General features: G+C 35.9%; 1 protein-coding gene across 12 annotated transcripts in view; it reads right to left on the minus strand.

Annotated features, from left to right (window-relative positions):
• LOC129279993 (deleted in malignant brain tumors 1 protein-like) overlaps positions 1-9096 on the minus strand; it is a 35645-nt gene extending 26549 nt beyond the window's left edge. For 10 of the 12 annotated variants that reach the window (XM_054916052.2, XM_054916051.2, XM_064111847.1 and 7 more), the window contains exons 1-3: positions 8568-9086; positions 1106-1237; positions 1-46 (exon numbers count right to left, since the gene is read on the minus strand). The exon at positions 1-46 is cut by the window's left edge and continues 146 nt beyond it. In XM_054916052.2, the coding sequence (XP_054772027.2) occupies positions 1-46; positions 1106-1237; positions 8568-8664 (275 nt within the window). In that variant the 5' untranslated portion in view covers positions 8665-9086. Of the gene's footprint in view, positions 47-1105; positions 1238-8567 lie in introns of all 12 variants that reach the window. The other 2 variants (XR_010296195.1, XR_010296194.1) reach the window with 2 other exon arrangements.
• Between the last annotated feature and the right edge of the window lie 1555 nt (positions 9097-10651).

Below are 10651 nucleotides of genomic sequence, written 5' to 3' on the forward strand. Positions count from 1 at the left end.
CTGAAATCATCCTCCGGATCGACCCTGAGAGCACCACCTCGAAACCCTTCAGAAAGAAAAGTCGATTATTTTAAATAACATTTAGGCACGTACTATTTTCAACGAGGGGACGTGATACCGGGCACGAAGTAATAGATTAGAAATGGAAGCAGCCGCGGGACAACAGTTTAGAACATCAATGATATAGACAAAATGTTAGAGACACAAATGTTTGGAAATCAATAGAGAGAAAGAAGATAATTTTTCAACATGAAACCGATAACTTGCTGCAAAGACCTCATGAGAAACAAACTTTTCTATGCAATAATTTGGATGTCGATCGAATCATGTTTATTCTCATACACTGTTATTGCTATAAATATATATATTTTTTTTAAAGAAAAGTATGACGTTGGTGAATTGTTTGTTTGAATTCATATGGAACAGAAAGTATCAAACTGACGTAATATGTTTGAAAATATCTAATCATAATAAACTGCTTTAAATGAATTTGAAACATCGAAGTGCTGCGTTCTAAATCAGTTCAGTACTCTATGAAGTAATATAAACATGACAGAAGCATTAGGGCTAATAAGGTTGTCCTCGGACTCAGAGCACATTGAACTTCATGAAAAGTAAAATAAACCATTGTTATTGGATCTCTAGATCCCTTCAGTAATATTTATACCTACCTGTATTAATTAAGTTCCCAGAAGGTGCGAAGCTAGTGTATTTTTCATTTCCGTAAAGGGCTGAGATGACCCGAAGTGACGTCATTATTTATAGGGCACCATATCAGAGTTACATGACGGAGACCTTGCTTTTCATAGTTTTGTATATATTTCCTTTTTCAGTATACCTTTCTTTCCCGTTTTCATCTTATTATCTAAATAAAGTCACAAGGGAAGCGAACGCCCCTGGGGTAACCTTGCTTCCCTATACATCACGGAACTATCGATATGAATTTACCACAGGTTGTGTGTGTAACTCTCTCTGTAATTTTGAAGATGGTAAGGTCTACATGTAGACTAGGTCTGTAGACCACACAGTCTCAATCAGCTCGGGACGATCATTTCTTAACTTACATTTGACAGATTGAAATCAATCAGGGCGAAATGTTTCTTACCAAGTTGTCTACACACGACGTCAGCGCTGTCCTTGTTGAATCCATCAATGCACACAGTCCCCCAAGTGGTGTTGCGCCTCACCTCAACCCGACCTGAATTTGCTGCCCCTCCTCTTAACCTCACATCGCCATCTGAAATTGTGAAATCAAATTCAAGAGGGCATTGGTAAAGGTATTGATTAATGGCTTAACTATATATTCTATCTTCACTTATTCTAATCGAGGTAATGAATGATAATCCTGAGAAAGATGCTCATTTTGACACATGTTGATATTTTTGTTTATATATTTCTGAAATTGAGTCCGGAACGTTTTGAATGGATATGCCCATCATCGTCAGGTGGTTGAAAGGGACTGACTGTACCAAGCAGTGATGAAGACATGTCTTCTTAGAAGGGGGGGGGGGGGGGGGGTGGCATATCGGCCGACTGCATGATGTATTACAGTGAGAGTGCATACCACAAAGACTACGCACCCTTATGTCCGGAACCCCCAGATCATCTCTGCTGGCCTGATGAAGGCCCGAAAGCTCGCCAAATAAACACGATTAGAAAGTTACGTCTTGCATCATATGTCTCCATTTTGACGTATATATATATATATATATATATATATATATATATATACATTGAAGGAAGGTACGAACAAAAATGGAGGGGCGTACGGAAATTGCATGTATGGGGCGGGATTGCGAGCGAACGAAGCAAGTAAAAAAAATCTACCTATTTATACTAAAAGTTTCTTGTAGACTTTGACATGATTTTCCGAAAATAATTGATTATCTGAATATAAAAACGGCCCAAGTCCAATTTTTGGCGAAATTGAGTTAGATATAGGATACTATTCCTTAAACGAAATGTTTTACTGTTTTGAAACCCCCCCCCCCATTCACTAGCAAGCAATCAAACAAATTCTGCCCATTTACAAAAGCATATTACCATAAAATCTCTGGCAAGCATGAAATAAAGGTCCTTGCTAAGGAAAAGTTCTCATTCCATTCACATCCCCAACCTGAACTTGAATGGGGACGCCCTCTGTATTTATTCTTGTCTATTTAATAACAAATAAATAAAAGGGAAGAACCATACCCACCCCCATCATTCTTGAACTGTTGTTTGTGTGCTTAAGACTTCTTGGTGTCATGGATGGAGGAAGAGAGAAAGAGGGAACCATATGGTCATTTTGCAAACTCTGATCTTTTTTTTTTAGTTTTTGGAACGCATGCACATGTCCCAAAACACATTAGCTATGAAAAAACCTAAAATACAAAAAGATAAGTGGCACTATTGTCTAATATATGAAACAAATCTTTTTTGTATCATTTTTATACATTCATTTTTATACATTCAATGCCGTCATTATACACCGAGTTTTTCAATTTATACGATATAATGAATGACGTCACATTTTAATTCACCTTTGTACCTCATGGTGTGCCCCCCGCTGTCTGCATGTACGCTCCTGCGTGGTACAAAGCTTTACAAAAATTAATTTAACACCTTTGCATTGTGGAAAATTACGATTTCCGATCGTCATGTGATCCCCGTTTATTGAATACTCAGATAGAACGCGAGACATATCTTTCCTTTTTCTTCTTGTGGAGTATCATGGTTGATTTGCCATTTAAAAGAAACATCGGATCAAATGAATAGGACAATATCATGAGCTTATCATTAGTATAAAAATACAATGATTAAAACATTATGGCAGCGTCATAGAAAACAAAAGAAGAAGAGTTTAAACAAAGACCAGTTTCTACAACCTCCCCCAACCCGGATAATGACCAATGGATTAAAACATGACTTTGGCTGTGACATAAAATCAATTAAAAGTCCACGCTTTTGCCAATAAATGGTATCTTCAAGTAGACATTTTACAAAATGCATTTGAAGTGGAGATACACGCGCTCATTTGGGATTATATTTCCGTAAGTGGCAAGTGGAATCAAAAGAAAAATGCAATTTGAGATGCTGAGCCACGCTGGTAAATGCGGAGAGACAAGCGTCCTGCTGCTTGATTAATTGGTATTTTTGGTTTCATAACTGACTTTTAATGGGTGAACTTAGGCAATGCATTTTATTCGGATTTGAAAGTAAAACCCCGTTTCCCATTCTAACAAATATATTTTTATCCGTCACTGCATTGACTTTAGCAACGGATACTGGTAATTGGGCCATGAATCATGTGAATCTGATAACCATGATAACACATTTTATGGCGGAGTGGTGGAGGGTGATAATACAGTTAAATTCAACATGTTCAAAAAGAGGGTAATATATTGAAACCTTCTTACTAATAGCATGCTTAAGTGCAGGTATATGTACAATAATCGAGTGATCTTAGACGGCAGACTAGATAAAAAGAAAGTCCGGGATTCGACCTCTGGCCACTGCACCATTTCCCCTTGAGCAAGGCGTTTTATCAATAGTGTTCTTTTATTATATTACGATTATCGTTATTAGCAACAATATTACGAGGTGTTTGAATGGGGAAAAAATAAGATGATAAGCTGAAGTATGACGATGGGCGTCTCCCCCCCCCCCAAAAAAAAAACTTGGCACAAGTTAGTGTGTGAAGACATGTCCATGTGCATCAAAAAGGTACCCCAAGCTGAAAATATAATGTATGGACACATAACGAAAATTCAGACAAACAAAACACTGAAAAGTTGATGAAAATTGGACAAGGAACTACAAGGTAATGACATATATTAAAGATTTTCATAATTTCAGTAAAAACAGTTCTATGCATGTGTTCCTAAATATTCATTGAGGAAATTGATGATGTCATATCCCCACTTGTTCTTTTGTATCATGAAGTTATGTTCATTCAAATTTTGTCCTCTAAGAATTAAAAAAAATATTAGTTTGACAACTGACTGATGCATTACATATTCATTGATGTAACTTATTTTATTATGAAAGTAGTCAAATCAAACACACATAAAATAAGATAATCATGATTTCATATAGTAACATAAGAAAGAGGAATGTGGGGACATGACGTCATCAGCCCACCTAATGAATATTCATGACGACGTGTTTTCACAAAATATTGCTTAATAACTTTAATAACTTTGTTATTTGTTATCAGATTTTTATAAAATTTTAGGCATTTTGCTCAGTGAATTTTACTCAAGTTATTTATTTAGATAAAATTATTTTCTGCCTGTACATGTAGTACCCCTTTAAATTGCAGACAAAATATTCTATGATACTACAATAAACCCAGAACTGGACTTTGAAACATCCATATTTTGAAAAACATCGGTTACCCCCGATGTATTGTATAACCTTGCTCATTTTACCATTCAACTATAACTTGGTATTGTATTCATACAATACCCAGTTATAATATGAATTAGGTTGTTTCTGTGTTTGTCATAGGGTGTGTAACAAGAGCTTTTCGTTTTTGGTTATTTGATGAATAAAATAAAATATGCATTATATTCTTTCCTTTCAATGAACCTATACAAACTCAGCAAGTTTAAATAGCTTGCGCGTTTTCAAGCGTGGACTACGCACGTACATGCAATCCAGAACAAAACGTTGACATCTGCAGGTCGGCCGTATATGCCGCATGATACATGTATTTAATAAGTACAGGTATTAAAGAAGGACCACACCCCTCAAATGTGGCTCCCTGTGGATATTCGCTTTCGAAGGTTTAGAATATATTATGACTACCATTACCATTACCTGTAATAATAACAAAAAATTGTACATTGATATACTGATATAGACACTAGGCCTACGAATTCTGATTAAAGCGATTATGATAAGCGATGTTGTGTCTCGCCAACTTGTGAACGTAATCCAGAAATATCGTGATTTGCGAGGGCACGCATTGTATCAAAAGTTCAATGTTAAATAACTGGAATGGAATAACATTTGTCATAAGAGTCCTGCACATAAACTTTACTCCAGGGGGTGGAGCAGTCAAATATATTGCTGTACACATGCGTGACAAAAAAAAAACCCACACACACAAAAACGCGTTTAAAGGTTTATTTTTTTCAATTTTGGACGCGGGCCGCGCGTGCACTCGAAAACACCGATTTTCAAATAAAAAGTGGTTTTGAAAGACTGGTCAATGGTCAATCGCGGGGTCAAACGTACTTAGGGTATGTTTTTTCCAAAGCTCTTTTTTTAAAGACCAGCCAAAAGTATTTAAGGTATGTTTTTTACCGTGTGACCTCTGAACACAATAACATGCAAGTCTCCTAAGTACTGCTAAAACCCAAGTTTGGTTCAAAAGTGACTTACGGTTGCGGAGTTGATGCCATAACAATGACCTCAAAATGGCCTTTGACCTTACCATGTGAGCTCCGATTGCACCATAACATGCAGGTCTCCTAAGCACATCCACAACCCAAGTTTGGGTGAAAAACTAATTAATTGATTATGGTTGCGGAGTTATGTGTCAAAAGAGAGTCTTGCGCGTGAACTTAAATATTGAATTGAAAATGACATTTGACCTTACCACATGACCTCTGACTGCACCATGACATTCAGGTCTCCTAAATATATCAACAACTCAAGTTTGGGTGAAAAGTGACATGCGGTTGCGGAGTTGTGTGTCATAAGAGAGTCTTGCATGTAAAATTTAGCGTTGACCTGAAAATTACCTTTTATCTTACCATGTGACCTCCGTCTGAAACATAACATGCAGGTCTCCTAAGTACATCTAGAACCCAAGTTTGGGTGAAAAATGACTTACGGTTGCGGTTGAATAATGTTTGTGACGGACGGACGGACGAAATTTGGATCCCTAAGAAGGCCTACATGTACTAATACTACTTTCGATTGTATTAATGATAAATATAATGATGTCAATACTGTCATTCATAATGCACTAGCCTGACATCATCAGCCCGCCTAATGAATATTGATTTAGATCAAATTTTCCGATTATCCGATTTTGATCAAATTTTCAGCATTTTGCTTTTTTGATTTTATTGAGATATAAATATCTCCGCCTGGACCATCCATTCAAGGTTTTACAAGCTATATGTACATGCATATGACGTTATGAAGAGAATGACGGTCTGGGCAGTAAAGATGTGAGATCCAAACATTTGATGAAATATCAAGTACCAGTATTCACACCTTGTTCCATTTCATGAACAGCCATTATCAATTTGTAACCTTACTAAAGTGCAACCTATACATTATGATCATGTTGAAGTTTACAGAAAACGGAATCATGTTTTTAAGTCATGATTATCTTCTTGACCAAGAAATCTTACATGCTTGCTTTTGAAAATTCACATAGCAAAATGCTGAAAATTTCATCAAAATCTGATAGCAAAATAATACATGTAGCGAAGTTATTGAATTGTAAAATTTAGCAATACATTGTGAAAACAGTTATGTGCACTTCGTCATGAATATTCATTAGATGGACTGATGATGTCACATTCCCACTTTCCTTTTATTACAGGGAATCATAACTGTTTCATTTATCATGAATGATACGCTTCCCTTGTAATGTAATAACTTGCAGTCAAGAATATCTAATGCACTTAATCAGGTGTTATTCCAATATTTATTTTCTTTAAGGAAAAAAATGAATAAACCTTATTTCGTATAATAAAATACAAAAGAACAAATGGGGATATGACATCATCAGTTTGCTCATTGAATGTTCATAAAGACATGCCTTGAACTGTTTTGCCGGAATAATGCATTAAAAAATGCCACAACTTTGTTTGTCATTCCTTGTCCGATTTTTATCTGATTTTCAGTGTTTGTGTGTCTGATATTTCTTTGTCTGTTCAAATCATAAACGTTTCAGCCTGGAGTGCTACTTTAAGTGTTCTTCGCTCAAATATCTCGTTGTTTTCGACACCATTTTTAATTGATTGGTGTAACACTGCTCGATGTCATCAAGTAATAGCCACAAGACACGTTATAACATTACTCCACATCAACATCTCTATCCATTCCCAAATTATGGACATATGGTATAAAGTTTTAGATAATCATGATAAAAGACGGATGTGGTTCCGAATGATACTTAGGAAATAAAGGAAATGAAATAGCACTCTAACCAATTAATTGAAATCTGACTAGTCTAATAATCCCGTCTTCCCTGTTCTTTCTTCTTTCCCCCTCATATTCTGTTACATTTTGTTCGCTGTATGAAAAAAATACTAATAATAGGCTTGATCACTACCCTGCCCCACTGTTAGCAGCTGACACTGAATAAGTAGGCCTATATATACTTCTACGAATATACTTTCACTACTCAGATTATACTACTATCCTGATACTAATTCTACTACACGTACTACTACTAGTAGTACTACTACTTCTACCATGTCTACTACTACTACTGCTGCTACTACCATTACTACTACTACTGCTGCTACTACTACTACTACTACTTCTACTACTACTACAACAACTACTACTACTACTACTACTACTATAGGCCTACTACTACTACTACTACTACTACTACTACTACTGCTACTACTACTTCCCCGTCAACTACTACTACTACTACTCCGTCAACTACTACTACTACTGCTAGGCCTACTACTACTACTACTACTACTACTACTTCTCCGTCAACTACTACTACTACTACTCTGTCAACTGCTACTACTACTACTACTACTACTACTACTACTACTACTACTACTACTACTACTACTTCTCCGTCAACTACTACTTCTACTACTACTACTTCTTCTTCAACTACTTCTACTACTACAATTTCTACCTCTACTACTTCTTCTACTACTACTACACCTTCTGTTACTCCTCCCCTAATTCTTCTCCTACTACTTTTTTATTATTATTTTTAGTACTCTCACTAATCTGTGTTTCTACTGCAGCCATTATTACTACTGCCACCACAATATAAGTTTGTACTATATATTTTTTCCATGGAGCTATTAATAGCTTCATGATTTTTTTCTACTAATTTGGAGCTTCTGCAGAATTATAAAGATGTATAGCCTGTTTTATTTATGTTTCTGTTTGGGGTAAGCTCTCATAGGAACTCAGCAAAGCAACTTTCCCATGTATCACGGCTAGGCAGGTATATATAACCAATCACATATGAAACATTTTACGTGTAGGATATAGTGGATGTTAAGGTGGAGATAATGGCAGAGATGGGATTTGAACTCGCAACCTTTCAATCATGAGTCCAATGCTCATCATTATATCATCATTATATCCGTTGTCATTATTTTCGTCATCATAATCCAATTGGGCAGGTCACATGATCTAGGTCTATTACCAAACCAGTAATAATGCTTTGTATTAATAGAATGAGGAATTTTCTTCTTTGTAATCTTCACTTTGTAAATGTAGGCCCTATTACAATATGGAAATTTCATGTTATCAACATTTTCAAAGAGGTGAATGTCCATTTAATAGCCAATAATATAATATAAATAACCAATATCAAGAAATACATGTAGGCCTACAAATCATTTCATACATACCTGCGGCATGAGTAAATCTGGAGAATCCTGAAATGAGTACAATCAAATTAAATACCAACTTCATGTAAGTCCTAGGCCACCGTTCTGCCATCTTCATTGACAAATTATATATCCTGATCTATAACATCCAAGGGAGCTGGTTAAAAAAGTCAAACCTTTGTTTTGTCCTTAGGCTATTTAGTGTAAACAGAACTTCTAAAAGTGTACACGCCCATACACTGTAAACTTTGCTGTGACTGATCCGCAAATGATTTTTTTCTTGTCTCTCCACAACATCAATAGGACTTCACTCTTGAAAAAGTGTAATGACAAGTCTAGTTAGTTAGTTCGTAGTTTTGAATCCAAAATTGTGAGAACGATACTCCTGGTGAATCCATACTGTTTGATTTCTGATACGATATTGGTAATGATAGCGAGCTCTTGACATGCATACCACCAATTCCTGTTTTGAATAGTCTTTCCACCACCCGCCCGCAATGAGTAGCTACATGTATGAACGTTAATGTGCGATCGAGAACTGACGGTTTACAATTATTTTTTTTTGCGGCGCGGTGACACCGTTACTTCATACGTCATGTACGTGGGACCGTCCCATTGTAATCGGGCATCCAACCACGCCCTCCGGACAATGGACAAGGTTCCCTACAGCAAAGAAAACTTGGGAATTCTTTTAAATTCGTCATGAGTTTTTATCCATGTGTATTCAAGCAAGAGTGCACAGTCGGATCAGTTTGCACACCTAGCGTTCAGTTCATACTCTGCTGTACTAAAATTATCAACACAGCAATAATTTCTTTTTTATATTCTCTAGTCGATTGGTGTCAGAAAAAGGCACACCCCTCATACAACTGAGGTGCTCAGATTAGAGTAAAGTATGGTCGAACTTGTGTACTTAAGTTAGGCTTACAGCTACTCGCGGCCTTTAATTATCAGAGCCCACATGAAAACAACTCAAATACTTAAAGGGATGGTCCGGGCTGAAAGTATTCATAGCTTAATAAATAGAGTAGAATTCACTGATCAAAATGCAGAAAATTTCATCAAAATGGGATAACAAATAACAAAGTTATTGAATTTTAAAGCTTAGCAATATTCTGTGAAAACAGTCGGCATGAATATTCATTAGGTGGGCTGATGATGTCACATCCCCACTTATTCTTTTGTATGTTATTATATGAAATTAGGTTTATTCAATTTTTTTCCTCCAAGAACTAGAAAATTGGATTGACAACTGATTTAGTGCATTAGATATTTATTGCTGCAACTTATTTCATCATAAGGGAGACATATTATTCACACAAGTATGAAATAATGAAAAAAATATGATTTTTTGTAATGACATAAGAAAATGGAAAGTGGAGATGTGACATCATCAGCCCACCTAATGAATATTCATGACGACTGTTTTCACAAATTATTGCTAAACTTTAAACTTCAATAACTTTATTATTTGTCATCCGATTTTGATGAAATTGTCGGCATTTTGCTCAATGAATTCTACTCTATGTATTAAGATATAAATATTTTTCAGCCCGGACCATCCCTTTAATGATTCTATAACCATTTTACAGACATGAATGATTAAATGAGAGCATTTTGTGGTAATATGACACCCATTTGCTATTTATGCATCGTTAATGCAAACGTGTCTAGTTATTGAGAGCGTGGACCAAAACCTATTTTCTCACATATGAGGCTGGGCCAGGACTTAGAATACACCACAGCAAAGTATATATATTGCTATCCCATGTATGCACCTGACATGCCTGCTGCCTGGGTCTTTTGAAGTTACCTTGAGGCATATATATAGACAGTAACTGAATGTGTGGGAGGGTTAAGGAGGTCCCATAAAGCCCATTTAAAAACCCAGGGTTGGCAGTTCTTTTTTAAAATTTAGGATCAATTAAAGAAATTGCAATCGTGTACAATATGATAGGACACATTGGCCTGTGCTGTTTTTAAGCTTCTAAAACTATCTCTTTTTAATATAGTATTTACATACCTTTAGACGTCATGATGTTAAACAGTTTTCCAGCTGAACCTGTAATCTTGATTATATATGTTTGAATGAAATGCAATTGACT

This window comes from Lytechinus pictus, chromosome 17, assembly GCF_037042905.1.
Source record: "Lytechinus pictus isolate F3 Inbred chromosome 17, Lp3.0, whole genome shotgun sequence".
In the NCBI taxonomy this organism is placed as follows: Eukaryota; Metazoa; Echinodermata; class Echinoidea; order Temnopleuroida; family Toxopneustidae; genus Lytechinus; species Lytechinus pictus.